Consider the following 15,780-nt stretch of genomic DNA (forward strand, 5'->3'; position numbering starts at 1 on the left):
CATTCACAGTGCCAGGACCACCTCACCCTCCCTCTAGGACTGAACTCATCCCACTCAGCACCAGGGGCAGGCCACCCCCCTCGCGTGGCTGGAGGGGACGGCGTAAGCAGGGCAGTACCTTGGCCTCCCGCCGCTTGCTGTCCTCGTCCTCCTCGTGCTCCACCACACCCTGGCTCAGGTTGGTGTAGGTGGCCAGCTTGTTCAGCAGGGAGGACACCATGGGGTTGCTGTCCATCTCCTCCTGTTGGGGACAGGCGCCTGTCACGGGACGGCCTGAGGGGGCCCTGGACAGGCGCGGCAGGCCGAGGCAGCCCCGGTGAGGAGGTGCACGACAGCCCGGCTCCCACAGCCTGGTCACACCAGGCCTCAGGGCACAGCTGCTCTGCTCCCACCTGACAGCCTGGGCCCCTTCCAGACAAAGTAAGACCACGTCACCTCAAAGAGCGCCATGTTCTTCCCTTCGTAGTAGCTTTCCCGCTCCACATCAACATTGCTGATGAACGGGCTGCTCTCCCGGGGCGTCCCATCTCCTGAGGGATGAGCGGGCAGCGTCAGAGGACAGCAGGACACAGCAGAGGCGGCGCTGGGCCCAAGGCACCCTCTCCTGCCCCATGTCCCTGTGGCGGAGCGCTGAGCTCCTCACCAACACGCCACACACACCAAGCCTCAGGCGGCACATCTGGTGTCATCGCAGGATGGTAAGGGCCCTTGGCCTTAAAAATTCCTCCTGGCCCTGAACTCAGTAAAATTCTCACCTACAGGGCCAGAGCTAACTTCCTGGCCCCTGCTTGGCCCAATTCTTTAGGGCAACTGAGAGGTTTGAAAGGTTTGCTGCTTTTCATACCAGATCACCGGCATCCCCAGGGCAGGCCAGCTCCTGTCCCACTAGGTCCCCTCTCTTCCTCTGTCAGCAGGCGGACATGGGGCAGGGTCAGCTCTGGTCCCACATCCTCTGTCCCAGGCACAGATGCAGGGCAGGCGCAGGCCTAGCAGAGTGGGCTGGCATCTCTGGCTATGAGGTCCTGAGTACCACGCCAGGCCATGGAAATGAGCCTCTGTTGTCCTCAGGCAGAGGGATAAAGCCACCAGCGCCATCCCCTGTGCTTCTGACCTCTGACCTTACAGGCCCGGGTCACCTATCCCATCCAACCTCAACGGAGGGCTGCACAGTGCAAGGTGATCCTTGAGACTTGTGCTGCATCCTTACCCTCCAGCCCAGCATGCCAGCACCCTAACCACTGGATCACACAGGCTCCATGCCAGGACCTACCCGCGCCTGGTCAGGAGGGTGGGGACCCAGGTCTCTGTGCCTTTCTCGGCCTCCAGGGGGTCCCCCAACCCAGGACACAGGACAAGGGGACAGCCTCCTGGCCCGGCCTTTCCTGCCTTGGTTTCCCACGAGACAGGACTTGCATACAGATGTAGTGACCTCTTTGAGAACTCTAGGTGCAGAATATAGCTGGCCTCCGTGGTTGCCCACGTGGCCACTTCTCAAACCCTGTCCTGGCCAGGCCACACTGAGGGACCTTAGCACGTCTACCTTGGGCCATCAGCCAGGGCCTGGGGGCACGAGCACTCTGCCCCAGCTCTGGGGGGCATGTGCCAGGGCAGGCAGGCACTACCAGGGTGGTGGTAGAGCAAGAGGGAAGACAGGAAGAGGGCAGAAGGGGCCAGGAACAGAAAGGGAGCCGGGGGGAAGTGAGGTGGGCCGGCCCAAAGCACCCTCAGGCCCGGCCCCAAGCCCACAGCAGGATCCCGAGGGCCCCTCGGGGACTCCTGTGTGGGGCTTGCAGGCAGGGCCGCACCGCAGGGCCGGCTCTGCGGGTCCCTGCCTCCTGCACAAGCCATGGGCGCCATGCTGGGCGCCGCTGCGGCCCCTGCGCTGAGGGACAGCAGCACTTGGCCAGCCACACAGGTGCACGAGCCACGGGGTGGCACTGCTACAAGTCAAGGCTTGGAGCTCTGGGGCTGGGGGCTCAGGGCAGAAAGGAGGCCGGGCGCCCCCTACCCCCACAGAGGACAGCACTCCCTCTTCGGCCACAAACTTCACGCTTTCCTGACCTCCAGGCACAAGGACCTTAAACCCAGGAACTCCACCCAGACAGCCCCGTCGGGGGTGACTCAGCACTCAGTCCGGCACACACACAGAGCGGGTTCTGCCTTGGCGGCAGCCCTGGGTCTCAAATTCCCCAAACCCTGGTGGACCGTGCCGGCATCACGGGTAACTTCCACTGGTTCAGAGTGCAGCTCACACAGCTACGCTGCAGTGTCGGGACCTCAGGACCTGTGCATCCCGCGCACCGGCCCCCTCAGGGCCCTCTGCTGGGGACACACCCGAGCCTGGGCCCTGGTCACAGCCTCCAGGAATCAAGGCCATTGAAGGCCAGGTAATGAAAAAACACAAAATGCCCAGTCCTGAATTTAACACCGAGCCACTCCCAAGACCCAAACCCATGGCACTGATCACGTGTCCTACAACACGCAGAGAGAAAACCTCTCTGTCAGGGCCAGGCCCACCAGACATCCCACCCTAAGTGTCCCCACAGTTTCCACGGGATCCCTGGATGACCCACCACATGGCCTAGGCACCCCAGGCCCCCTGGTCCTCTCACTGCAGCTGCAGGGCAGTGGACAGCCCAGCGGTGGATGGGGTCCTCTGCCGCGGGTGCTCAGGCGGGATAGGCAGTGAGGACAGCACCGTCTGACCAGGCTGGGCTGAGGACCAGGGTCATGGAGGGCACCATCCTGCCCCGAGCTCAACCCCACATCCCCTGTGCGCCTGTGACACCGTCCTTTTTTCCTAGCCCAGCCAAGTGGGGTCTCGCCCCCTGCAGCCCCATGGTAAGCACACAGGGCCAGCCTGCGCCCCATCCTATAGCCTAAACTGAAACGTGGCTGGTCTTTCACAGAGGGCTGAGAGGCTGGGGGCAGTGGGGTCTGGAAATCCACGTCCATACACATGCGCACACACACGCATATGCACATGCCTGCACACCTGCACTGCTTGTGAAACCCACACCTGCCCAGCCCCTTCCACCCAAAAGTCGAGCTGCAACAGTCGTGGGCACGCAGGTCCCCTGTCCCGCCCAGCCCAGGTGCCACACGCAGACAAAGACCACAAAGGTACAGGTGAAGCCCAGCAGCCAGACACAGGGCCACAGCAGGACAAGGTGGGCTGAGCCCACTCTGCCACACAGGGACCCCACAGGAGTGAGCAGCAGAACTGCATCTCTGCCCTGTACCCCTGGCCACATCCATGCCCTTCATCACACCCAGGCCACATCCACACGCCAGGCTGCACAGGGCCTGCAAAGCCTGCGAGAGGACAAAGGAAGCCGTACCCACCAGCCTGGGCAGTACTCCTGGCACACCCAGGGATGCTGAGCGCACAGCACTTCCGGGACGCAGTGCTGCCCAGGGCACAGGGGGTGGACAGGGCTCCCTGGGTCCTCAGGGGCACAGCGGACATCACTGTCCACTGCACAGGGCAGAACCCAAATTTTGTTTCTAGCCACACTACTTGGCTTCATGGTGAAACCTGATTACTGAGGTCCTTACTGTGTCGATCTTAGTGCTCCGGTTTAGTAACTGTACTCAGAGAAAACTTAAAAGAAAAACGCACTGGCTTTTATGAAACATGCTGTGTAAACAGCATGGTCATCTGCTATGTTCTCGAACAGCTCTGACTCCCGTATGTGCATGCGTACACATGTGCATGTGTGCATGGCTGCGTTTCTGCCCGTGTACAGTGTGTGCGTGTGAGAGGCAGAGCCAGGCAGAGGGGGGTGGGAGAGCCACAAGGCAGTCATGGCTGATGCCACCACTCGGGGAAGCGGGGGTGGGGGTAAGGCATGGGGAGGAGTAGTCTGGGCTCCTGCAACTCCTGACATCCATAGTTGAACCAACATAGGGATTAAAGAAAGGTATGAACACCCTCACGTCTCCCGGGCCTGCAGGTCTCTGTCCCATCCCCTCCTGTGTGGGTCAGGGTCCTGCCACGACCCATGACAACCCGTGACAGAGACCAGCATGAATGACAGCGTGCAGAAGACACAAAGCCCACACCCAGGCCCTGAGCACAGCATGGGGGCGCAGAGGCCCAGGGCCCAAGCCAGGCCCCGACTGCCCCGCAGGTTTCAGATTCTCTCTCTGATGGAGCCAACCCCAAGCTCATGACCTTGGACAAGGTCGCCGGCTGCTGGGGCTCAGGTTCCTCATCCCAGGCAGAGGCGGCAGTACACAAGGGCAGGAGGCAAGCAGTGCCAGGGCCCGTGCCCTCCTCCCACTCAGGAGGGCACGGCCCGGTGTGGCTGGGTTCTCAGTGGCACGCAGTTGTTTATCCTAAACTCCGCCAGCGGCACAGGCAGAGAACTGCGCACATGAAGCTGCTCAGGGAACAATGTCCTCCCAGGCTGGCGCCCAGGGAGCAGTGACGCAGGAGCTCTGCGCTCGGGGCGGCTCTGGGGCGCCTGTCTGGCAGCGCTGGGATGCAGCCCCCACCTTCTGACTGGGAGAACAAAGAACCTTGGGGTGTGGGCAGCAGACAGAAAACCTGAGGAGCGGGGAGCGGGGCGCGGCCCATTCAAGCGGCATGAATACCTGGCCGCGTCTACTGTCAGGGTGGCCACAAGGCTGAGAAGCCTGGGGAGACGTCACGGCAGTCACACTGCACAAACACAGGCCGGGCCGGGCCACAGGGGTCACGTTCTCGACCCACGCAGGGGCCGGTGCCACCGTGAGGGCCACGCGGCCTTGAGGACTGCTGGATTTCATGCTGGGGCTCACCACAGTGAAGGGGTGCAGAAGTCAGGCAAACACAAGAAGCTCGAAGGGGAGCGAGGACTCCTCAGGACTGTGACACCCTGCCAATTCGGGGACTATGCTGGACACCCCCGAAGCCACAGCCAACCTCGTTTGTTTTCTCTTATCTGCTGAGCCCCAGGCCACAATTCCAGCAGCAGTCCTCTCAAAGGACAGGGTGAGAGGATCCCTTCCGAGACTCAGCGAGGTGACCAGGCAGGAGGACACCCACCGGGGGATGCCGCTGCTTCTACGCAGAACCAACACAGGAGAGGAACCGGTCCACGTGCAGCCCCAGCGACATCCCACCCGCACGACTGGGAGACGCCTGGTCCCGTCCGAGTGGAACATTCCTTCCCAAGGGTTTCATCCGTATTTCCACAAACTGAAAACATCACAGCCCACTTCACTACCTGATGATTTTTGTCTTTAAGATCTCCTTTTAAACCCAAACACACTCAAGTTTTAGTTTGTGGCTTTTTGTTTGGGCATGGAATCTGGGGTAAGAACATGCTAGAAACTGCTCTCCCGCCAGCCACACTCCAGCCCTTTCTACTTTTGAGATAACATCTTGCTAAATTGCCCAGGCTGGCCTCAGACTTACGAGTCTCCTTCCCCAGCCTCCTGAACAGATGGGATTCTGTTTGTTCTGTGAAGGGATTTACAGCTAAAGTTCACACCAAGGCCACCTTAATTTCCAGTGCACACACTAGGCCACGTCCTGCACAGCCTACTCCTCGCCCATGCAATGGGCACACAGGGGGCTCTGAAGGCTGGATGCCCACAGCAGGGCTCACACACCTGGGACAGCCCCTCACACTTCCTGCCCAGGGTCCCAGTCACCAGACAAGACCCACCAGGGCTCAGGGACCCACTGGGCTCAGGGACAAAGCCACTCACCTGCACTGGCGTACTGGTCCCCATCGGTCTGCACACTCATGGTGGCCGGAAGGATCTGAGCCCAGACCAAGGAGGGCCGGGGCTGCCACCGCAGGGAGGGGACTCCGACGCCACCTGCTGCGTGTCCAAAGCAGGGTCCCTAAGGTGCCGTCCCCAGGTGCTGGGCACTGCTGGGGTGGCCTCTGTCGGCGGAATGAAGTAGAGAGATGACGTGACAAGGGACAGTCTGGCGACCGGATCAGGTGTCCTCGGCCAGGCCCTTACACACAGCCGCCACGCCAGCCGGGAGGGCAGGACCCAGACACCTGCTGTCTGCGGGGGAGGGGGCCCAGCCAGCCAGGGCTCATCCGCAACACACCCGCTGCATCCGTCAGCTGGGCAGATGCTGACAAATAGCACAGGGTAACCAGGACGCCAACACCCCAACAATTCAGTCCTTCTGCCTCCCCAAAATATGTCCCTTTCTGGGAACCCCTCATTTAAAGCCTGAAAATGCTCAACTCATCCCATTTACAGCACTGCTTTCCAAAAGCCAGTCATTTCCCACCAGGGGGCCAGGACCTGCCTTCCCTGGCCTGCACCCACTACCTCAAGGGGGCTGGGCTGCACTGGCTGCACTGGGCCAAACTCAGAACACCGTGAGCCACAGGATTCCACTCCGTGGAACAGAGCTATGGACCGTACCACTGCCCAACGCCTCAGCTCTGGGAGGCCCTGTGGGCCCGAAGAGAGGACACGGAAACTGCTGGTCCCAGCAGGTCCTCTTGTACCTCAGAGTATGACACAGTTGAAGAATAAAGTTTTACAACAAGGACCTCCAGCCGATGAAATCTAGCCATAGCCGAGGCCTGCACCTACAAGCCTCACCTGGAAAACACAGTGGTGGGGACTGCCTGGGCTGAGGTGGCCCGCCAGAGCCTCCAGGCACACAGGCACAGAAGAGAGGAGCAGGGCACTGAGAGACCTCCCCTCAGGGGCTGCAGCCGTGTCATGAAAGTGTCTGTCACACTGTCCCAACCTGTGTGGTCAGGAGGGAGCACCGAGTGCTGTCCAGGGCCTTTCTGCAGAAACAGGTGTGATTCAGACGCCCTGGGTTCTCTGGAAAGCAGCCCTGGGGCCCAACCAGCTCTTGCCCCTCTGCAGGTGCAGCTGCTGCTGGAGCCCGCTCCCTCCGCGACTTCCAAAGGCACACAGGTCTCACTGCAGTCCTGCCCCGGAGGGCCCACAAGCCCTCCACCAGCCTAGGATCGGCTGGTGCCTCTGGCCAGAGGCTGCCACACCCCACCCCACAACACCCATCACCTCCCTTCTGATGCCCCAGCTGCTCAGATGTGCGGCAGGAAAGCTGAGTGGGGAGTGCCCTGGGGCTGGGTAGCAGAGTGCCCACAGGCCTGCTGCCCCCCATGGGAACAGAGAACAAGAGGGCTGAGTGGCGCTGGCGGCAGAGCGTGGGATGCACAGAGACGCACTTGGAGAAGGGGATGCACTTGTACGCAGATGCCTCACCAGGCAACCTGTGTCACCAGGGCTGCGGGGATGGCGTGCGCCCCTTCCCGTGTCATAGGACAGGCGCTCAAGACACCAGCTGCAGGCCACCTCGGGCCTGGGCTCCCCTGCATCTCCCAGGGGCCTTGGGATGTTCACACACGGGCGCTTGCTGGTGAGCAGGCCAGACACTGACCCCAGCCCCAGTGGTGCAGGGGCACTTCGGGTGGGGTGGCCTCCCCTGGAAGACCAGCGGAAGTCGCAAGCAGCATCAGCCCTCATGCACAGGGTCTGTTCGGAGGCAACAGGCAGGGCCCCTGTCCCTGGCTATCCAAGCCTAAGAAGTATCCGGGTCTCAGCAGGGAGAGGCCGGGCACCCAGCAGGCCCGCACCTTCCTCATGCCAGGCCTCGCTTGCTGCCAGGCCTACCCACTCCTTGGACTGCAGCGGCCCCTCTGTCCTTCCTCCAGGGGTCTGATGGGGACAACACTATCTCTCAGGAAGGCTCCAGAGGGAGCAGCGGAGGGTGGCCTGTGGGACTCGGAGCCACCCGTCTTCCTCCGGGTCAGCTGAGCAGGCTGAGGTGCCGGCAGCCTCCGCCCTTCCTGCCCCAAGCACTGCAGGAAGTCTGCTCAGTTCCACAGTCTGCAGAGAGCAGGGTCACACGGGGACCCTGCCTAAGCACAGAAGCCACGCCACAGCGCCCCACATTGCAGCTTCCTGCTCCCTGAAATGTGGCAAGCTTGCACACAGGCCAGGGGTCCGCAGGGCACGGGGACAAGGAGGGGCCCACGTGCAGGGAAGACAAACTGCAGCACTCAGGCCATGCAGGCTTCTGGCTGGAGCAGTGGGGCACGGAGGAGCGAAAGGAGGAAACCCTGAGAACCAAGAAGCGCCCATGGCCCCTGTGTGCCAGCCAAGCCCCTCCACCCAGCACTCCCTTCCCGACTAAGCGAGGTGGGCAGGGCCAGCTGCCATGGTCCCTCCCCACCGCCCTGGCTCAGGAGGAGGGGACCGTGCCCCACGCCCTGGCTGCTGCGTCCCTGCAAGCCAAACTGACTCTCCCGAGTGAGTCCCGTCCTGTTTCCTCCCCAACTGCTGCCTGGGCCAGAACCAGTCCCTCCACCAAAAACACCCTTTGCTTTAAGGCTGATGCCACCCGATGCCAGCGCCATGCATGCCAGGCACACAGAGATAGAGATGTGAAGGGCCTGACATTGCGACACGCTTCCCTGGCATCTGGGCTGGCCTCCCTACATACGGCTGGGTCAAAACAGGAGCAGAAACCCCAGACAAGGCCATGGGCAGTGCCTTCCTACTCACCCAGCAGGGCAGCGCCACCCACCCCAAGGTTCAGGGACCAGATGCTCTCTCCGGAAACACAGTGTTATGGTTTGTGTCTGGACGGCCCCTCAAAGCCTCACCAAGTCATGGGGCGGCATTCTGGAGTTTGTGATTGATCCAAGGTCCAATGCTGGGATTATGGGTGTGAGTGCCACACCCGCCCTGGGGTGAATAGTTTGCATCCAGTGTAAAAGAGGGAAAGAGGCTTGCTCTTCCAGCTGCCACTGTTCCCTTTTGCTCTTGCTTTCCATGAACTGCTGCCCTCTTCCATGTGCTACCCTGCCTTGGAGCCAGCAGAGTATGGACTGAAGCCTCCACGAACTGTAAGCTAAATAAACCTTTCCTTGCTTGATTCTGGGCATCAGGTATTTTGTTTCAGCAAGGAGAGAAAAGTAACCAAGACACACGGAAAAGCTCAGATACACGGGCCGAGTCGGGCAAGGCCTCCAGAACTAAAGGGACAGCTGCTGCCTGGACAAGGAGGGATTGGCCCTGGTCACCCCACAGGGCCAGCAGGCATACTCCTTCCACCAACTCTCGGGGTGCTTGGGGTGCCCAGGCTGATGGGCTGGGCAGACACCTGCTCAAGAGGATTTTAAATCTGACAGCTGCACCAGCCCAGAGTTCAGAGAAGCACAGGAGACACCCAGCTCGCTGTCCAACGGACACAGGCACTGCACACAGACCACAAGCTGTAGTCAGACACATGCACACACACGCAGGCACACAGGACATGCAAGGTGCTCACATGCATGTGGCTTGCACACATACACTTATACATGTGTGGCACGTGACTCACAATCATACATGCCACTGATTCATAACACATGTACACCACACAACAGTTACATACACAGACACTTGTGTGCTGGTGCCCATGTGCACACAGGCTCACATGTACACAGCCTTGCACATGCACCATGGTTGATCTGCACCCAGCACACACATGCAGGAAGCCCCAGGTCTGTGTCCCAGGCTGCACTGCCCAGTGGAGAGGCCCAGGACACCAGCCATCTGGGGTCACAGCTCTGCAAATGGCAGGCACACAGCAAGGGGACCTGGAACCTTCCACCTACAGGACAAAACCTAGTGGGTTGTTGGCCATGGAGGGGGAGGAGGATGGACCCAGTGCCCACTAGTACTGCCCTCGCCAAGTCTTAGGCTGAAGTGCAGAGCAGGCAGGAGGAGAGGTCGGGCCACTCCTGTTACAGCCCTGGGGAGGCTGGGCTGGGACCCCCACTAGGGGCAGGAACCCGATCCAATCCGGCCTGGCCGCCCCTCGTCTGATGCAGTGGCACTCGATCCTCCCCAGTGGCCGGCAGATGCGGTTCTGAGCCTCCCCAAGGATGGCGGCTAAGCCGCAGGCGCCAGAGCCACAGATGGAGCCCAGAGATGAGAGCTCAAGGCCACTCTGACGGCAGCCAGCTCCAGGAGACACGCTGAGGCAGAGAGAGACCCAGGTCACCGTGACAGGCTCAGGATGCATCACCTCGAGGGGACAGGAGCTCATTCGCTCGGAACCTAGGCCTGGCAGCCACAATCCGTGGGACACAGCAGGGAACGGGCACATGAGGCCCATGGCCCAGCCCCAGGTAGCGGCATGGAGAGCAACCAGCAGCCTAACTGCCTGGGGCACCCAGTGTCCCTCCTTGTGGGCCCTGTGGACCCTTCCCACCTCCCCAGACAGGCAGGGCAGCGAGCCCTGTGTGCAGCCCAGAGCACCACACATCAGCAAGGACTGTCGCTCTTCAGTCTCTCTAGAAAGACACCACCGAGGCTCACCAGGACAGCACGTGTGTGCCCACCACTGGGCCAGTGCCATGCTGCCAGGGGGCTTCGGTGACAGACCCTAATGCCCCCAAACTAGCTCACGCAGGCCCTTCCTTATCATGGACAGCATTCTGCAGGCCCCTCCAGACACAGGGACCCTGGGCCAGGCCACTGGGCACCCTGGACACCGGACCCTGCTCCTGGCCTGCTCCCTGGCTCCAGCTGAAACCAGCCTTGCTCCCTGTGTAGCAACAGCCCAGCCTGCCTTACAAGTCCCAGGCCCCCCAGGCCCTGCCCCAGGCTACCTGTCACTCCTGAGGACATCCGCCCCTGCCCGTCGGGGCCCATGGCCATGCCAGCTCCTCGCTCCTGGCAGTCCCCTCCACCCAGACTCCTGAACCCAGCACAGCCGTCACTATGGAGACACTGGTGTCCAGGACACACCCTGCAGGGCCCGTTAATACTTAAGCTGAACTTTGCGCTCTGCCTTCGGGTGAGTCCAGCAGGAAAGACAGGGCCCAGCAGCCCAGTAGGAGCCACCGGCAGTCACAGCAGGCACCCCTCTGCAGTGTCACCGTGCGCACCTCAGGACAGTGAGCAGAGGAGGCCGGAAGCGCCTGGTCAGGCTCAGCTGGCTGGTCCCGTGACCAGTGGGAAGAGGTGTGACAAAGGTCCACTGCCCTGCCAGGGCCAATGGGGCCAAGATCCGGCAGGTACCCCTCCTGCCAACACCCTCTGAGCCCAGGAGGGATCTGAGGAGGGCACATAAGCAGAGGACACGTGGGGTCACCTCTGCCAGGGAAGCCCAGCTAAAGTCCAGCACCCCACCCAGCCACGGAGGGTGGGAGGGACAGGACCACGTGACTCCCACTCCCGGACTGTGGGCCTCTGGGAGGCTCAGCATTTGTGTGGGTGGGCGTGCACGTGTCTGTGCTCTCCCGCCTGGGTTGATGGCCCACAACAGGCCTTAGACCAGGTCCCCAGCAACGCATCAGCTCAGAAAGGTAGGAAAACACGCTAAGGACACACAGCACTGCAGCCGCTCTGCATCAGACACCTTCCCTCTGGGTGAACCTCCTCCCTGGAGGTGCCCTGGGCTGCTGGGAGTCACCCAGGGCCCCCACCCCTGTACATGCACGCACATATGCCCACTCTCAGGCTCGGCCTGGTGAGCTCAGGCTGCCTCTCCACTGACTTCCTCACCGCCTCAGCACCAGCCCCCGTGACTCACCATGGAGGTGGGGGGTGCCCACCATTGCCCGTGCTGGCGGCTCTGGGTGCCTGACTCACTCCCACCCTGCTCAGACCGGGCACCCTGGGACACCCACCACTGTCCCCAGTGGGCGCCGGCCCCCAGCTTCTGAACCACTCCCCCACTCCAGTGTCACACCCACCAGGTTCCTGTCCCTAGATGGGTAGGGCCCCTCGAGGGACATGGCCTAGGAGAATAATCCTCCAGACCCCGCGGTAGCCATGGGAAGCAGCACCCACCAGGCACCCCGGGTGTAGCCGCCCCTCTCAGCAGCCACCAGCAGCTGCTCACCAATCGAACGCACACCTGCGGGGGTCGGGGGCAGTGCAGAGATGATGCCAGGGCCAGTCAGAGACTTCTCCTACCATGAACGCACCACAGCTGGGACAGGCTCAGGCCCAGGGTGAGGCAGGTGACCCAGCCACTCACTGGACAGGCCTGACCAAGGGAGAGAAGGAACCAGTGTCATGCGCTACCTCGTGACCAAGCCTTCCCTCACCTGTGGCGGGCACACACACGCACACTCCCACTCACACACAGGCTCCACAGACAAGCTGACCACCCATTTCCAAGGGCAGGCTCCAGCGGCCACCTGCTTCCTGTGCGCCCTTTGTTTCCTTTTGGTTTTGTTATCTGCAGTACTTTGGATCAAACCCACAGTGTTCTAACGCTGAGCTACACCTCCGGCCCTTTCTAATTTGAGATGGGGTCTAAGTTGCCCAAGTTGAACTCAAACTTGCCATCCTCCTGCCTCAGCCTCCTGAGTAGCTGGGATTTACAGGAGTGCACCATCATGTCCAGCTTCAGTGGGTTTTGTTTGCAGTCCTGAGGCTCACACCCAGGCCTTCGTGCGTGCCAGACAAGCACTCGCCACTAAGCGGCAGCCCCAGCTCCTCCAGTTCCAAAACAGGAACCTGGTCAAGGCCATGTTAGTAACTGCCCCTTGCCCTCTACTCACTAAACACCATGCACTTCCCAAGGACATCCGGACCCTTAATGCCCGCCTCCAAGGACTCCCGACTAACTAGCTGTTGCCCAGAGTCCAGGCCCTGCCTGTCCTTGCTCGGTGGCCTACAGTGTCACTCTGACCTGTCCTTTCCCGACACCCAGGATGGCAGCTGCCACTTCCTGTCCCTGTTCAGCAGGACGGACAGACAGAACCTGGAAGTGCTATCTCCTGAGTTTCCTTTTGTTGCAGTACTGAGGATGGAACCCAGGGGTGCTACATCCTAGCCCTGTTCATTTTCAGGCAGACTCCCCAAGTCACCCAGGCAGGACTCAAACTTTTGATCTTCCTGCCTCAGCCCAGGGCTGGGATCACAGGCATGCGCCACCATGCCCGGCTCTCTGTCCATTTCCTAACTGAACTGCTCCCTGAGTCCCCTGCCCTAATGGCGGCCCTGAGACCATTGGGCAGTGGTAGCTATGAGGATAGCACAGCAGTGCCCACTGCCTTCCTGCACCAGACGGCTGGGCAGGGCAAAGGTGACCCAGGACTGTCCCAGCCAGTGTCAGGGCGTGGTCACCTCTACAGAGGAGCTCAGCAACAGAGCACAAATCATGGAAAAGGAATCCCAAAAGAGGAACTACAACCAAACCCAGGCAGCGCCGCCCCCGTGAGGGTCTGCGGGCACCAGAGGTCCCAGGGACCTCCCCCAGCCCCACTGCGCCTGGCCAACACACAGCTGGGCAGCTGACCAGGAGAGGTACCTCGGGAGAGGCACCTCACTCAGGTGGCCTTCCCTCCTACTCATGGAGACCCAAATATTAAGGTGTCATTTGCACCCCGAGAGAAGTATCACATTGAAATAAAACCCAGAATGAGCGCTGTGCGGACAGGGTGGGTCACTGTGGGTGGTGCCGTCCCAGGGTGGGAACCCCTAGTCCTTCCCAAGCACAGTGGAGGCAGGAGGCCCTCGAGGGGCTAAACAGGGGCGGGGGGTGTGGGGTCCTCAGGGCGCAGGGTGGGGGCTCCACCACAGACACACCTTCTCAGGCCCAGGCCCTGTGCTCCAGGCTCTGAAGCACCAGCTGCAAGCCCTGCTAGAGTCACCACAGCTGGGACGGTTCAAGGTTAAGGCCTAGAGCAGACCCAGACAGGAGCACAGACGGGATAACAGGACGGGATAACAGGACAGGATAACAGGGCAGGCCCGTCGCCCCGGCCAGCTTTACCCTCTTGAGCCATGCCTCCTTCTGGTCAGAAGGGGCAGGATGAGACAGCCAGCCCTGCTCCTTGCACCCAGGGGTACAGGCAGTCCCAGGCAGGCTGGGCAGCCCCGGCCTTGGCGGGCCCAGGCCCTCAGTCTGGACCCTGAGTCCCTCTGCTCAGCAGGCCGGGTGGCCCAGGAGCCGACAGCACCACAGCACTGTCTTGTGCCACACCAGGCATAGGACAGTGACCCACCAGGGTGCACTTGAGTCACCAAGATGGGGCAGCTCTGACCCGTTCTGGGCCACACTCCAGGGCCTTTGGAGGGGACTCTGGCCTGGCTCTGCCCAGCCTCTCTGGGACCTCCCACCAAGAAGCCAAACCTACAGCCCCTTCCCCAGCTGGGCCCTTCACGTTGGCCAGAGGGCATCTCTACCACCAGCTGTGGCCCAGCAACTCTTGTGACAGATGAGGATGTAACCACAGTGCAGAACAGCAGCACACCTGGCCCTCAGGGTATAGCAGTGAAAACCTCCTTGGGGAGAGGTGAGTGTGCAAGGCCCGCACCAACTCTGCCACACTCCTCAAGGTCAGCTCCGAGCATCAGGGGACACAGAGAGCGTGCGGGAGCCCCACGCTGGCTCTGCGTCCACCAGAGTGTGCGGCAGGGAGATTCCTGGAGCCAGGAACAAAGCGGGGGGCAGGTGGGCTGCTGAGCAAGGGTTCACCCTCCTGGACACACTGGCACCCTGAGTTGGGGTACAGCTCGAGCCCCAACTGAAACACAAACCACACTGGAAGTCTGGGGAGAAGAGAAGTTTATCCAGGCCCTGAACACCCAGGAGGGCACCTGGGCTCCTGGGGGCCAGTGGACGGAGTTCACCTGGACAAATGAAGGGACCTGCAGAGCGAGGGCCTGGCGTAGGGTTCTGCCCAGTCTCATGGTTACAGCCACGCATGACATCCACGCAGGAGCCTGGACGGCATCTCAGCTCATGGGATGGGCCCCCCAGGCAGGTGGCCGGCCCCTAGCAACGGGCGCTTCACAGTAGGTACCCCCGGTTTGTGTCCCAGGGTTCCCACCGGCGAGCAGGCGCCGGGCCTTTCCTGCCCGGGCAGTGAGCAACAAAAGGCGAGGCCGGCCGAGAACCTATTCAGTGAGTGACCGCGCCTCTCTCCTCCTCCCTGGGGCAGGGCCTGGGGCTGTGTGTGAGCTGGGCATCGAGGCCCTTCTCAGCAGCCCTAGGAGGGGGAATCAGAGAAGAAGCCTGGCCCGAGGGGAGCAGCCCTCTCCGGGAGGGGGCTGAGATCTGGAGCGGGTGGAGGGAGCCTGCTGCGGAGCCAGGCCGTCCCACCCCGCAGAAAGTGAAAGTGCCCCAGAGAGAGCTCGACTCGGGAACAAAGAGCTGCAGAGGGCGCGGGCGCAGATCCACGTCCTTCTCGTGACCCCGGGGAGTCCCGGCCGGGATGGCGCGCGGGACGGGGCTCCCGGGGGGACTGGCTGCTCCGCGTCCCGGGCCGGGAGCCGCGCGGGTGAGCCCGGGACAGCGCCTGGGCCGCTCCAGGGGCCACCGGGGCCCGGGCTGCCCCTACCGCGCCACGCAGCTCCGCGCCTCCCGTCCAAGCCCAGGAGAGGAGGCGCTTCCGGGCCGGCGCCAGGCGCGAGCAGGCGTGCCGCTCACCCAGAGCTCCGTGGGAAGGAGCGGGGCACCCCAACGTCGGGCACCCCACGAGTCCTCCCAGCCCCAGGCACGCCACTCCGGGTCACCCCAAGCCCGAGTCGCCCCCACTGCCCGCGCAGGTACCACGCTCACCCGAGCTGGGGCGCTCGGACTCCGCGCCCGTGGGGATTCCCGGCGCCTCGGGGCGCTCGGCCGCATCGTCCTCGGCCCCGGCCCCGTCTCCGCCGGCGCGCGCCTCCACGGGCACCACGGTGAAGTTGGTGGGCATGGCGTGATCGCGGGCTACCCCGCCACGGACTCCGCGCGCTACTGGGCGCGGGGCGGAGTCGGCCGGGCAGGCCACGTGACCGCACCTGCCCGCCCTGTGCCGCCCCAAAGTTAGCCGGCGGGCGGGA

General features: G+C 62.2%; 1 protein-coding gene and 1 long non-coding RNA gene across 5 annotated transcripts in view; one reads left to right on the plus strand and one right to left on the minus strand.

The window, feature by feature from the left end:
- Positions 1 to 15,780, minus strand: part of Slc12a7 (solute carrier family 12 (potassium/chloride transporter), member 7) — a 60,546-nt gene that overhangs the window by 23,607 nt on the left and 21,159 nt on the right. The window contains exons 1-4 of one of the 4 annotated variants that reach the window (XM_005407035.2): positions 10,605 to 10,668; positions 5,701 to 5,817; positions 436 to 530; positions 119 to 241 (exon numbers count right to left, since the gene is read on the minus strand). In XM_005407035.2, coding sequence (XP_005407092.1) covers positions 119 to 241; positions 436 to 530; positions 5,701 to 5,817; positions 10,605 to 10,653 — 384 coding nt within the window. In that variant the 5' untranslated portion in view covers positions 10,654 to 10,668. Of the gene's footprint in view, positions 1 to 118; positions 242 to 435; positions 531 to 5,700; positions 5,818 to 10,604; positions 10,703 to 14,586; positions 14,678 to 15,780 lie in introns of those variants that run through there. The other 3 variants (XM_013505890.1, XM_005407037.2, XM_005407034.1) reach the window with 3 other exon arrangements.
- LOC102030099 overlaps positions 14,687 to 15,780 on the plus strand; it is a 5,051-nt gene continuing 3,957 nt past the window's right edge. Inside the window, exon 1 of the long non-coding RNA XR_001231550.1 lies at positions 14,687 to 14,860. This is a non-coding gene — a long non-coding RNA (uncharacterized LOC102030099). The remainder of the gene's footprint in view (positions 14,861 to 15,780) is intronic.

The sequence above is a fragment of the Chinchilla lanigera genome, unplaced genomic scaffold, assembly GCF_000276665.1.
Source record: "Chinchilla lanigera isolate Chin_1 unplaced genomic scaffold, ChiLan1.0 scaffold00103, whole genome shotgun sequence".
Classification (NCBI taxonomy): domain Eukaryota; kingdom Metazoa; phylum Chordata; class Mammalia; order Rodentia; family Chinchillidae; genus Chinchilla; species Chinchilla lanigera.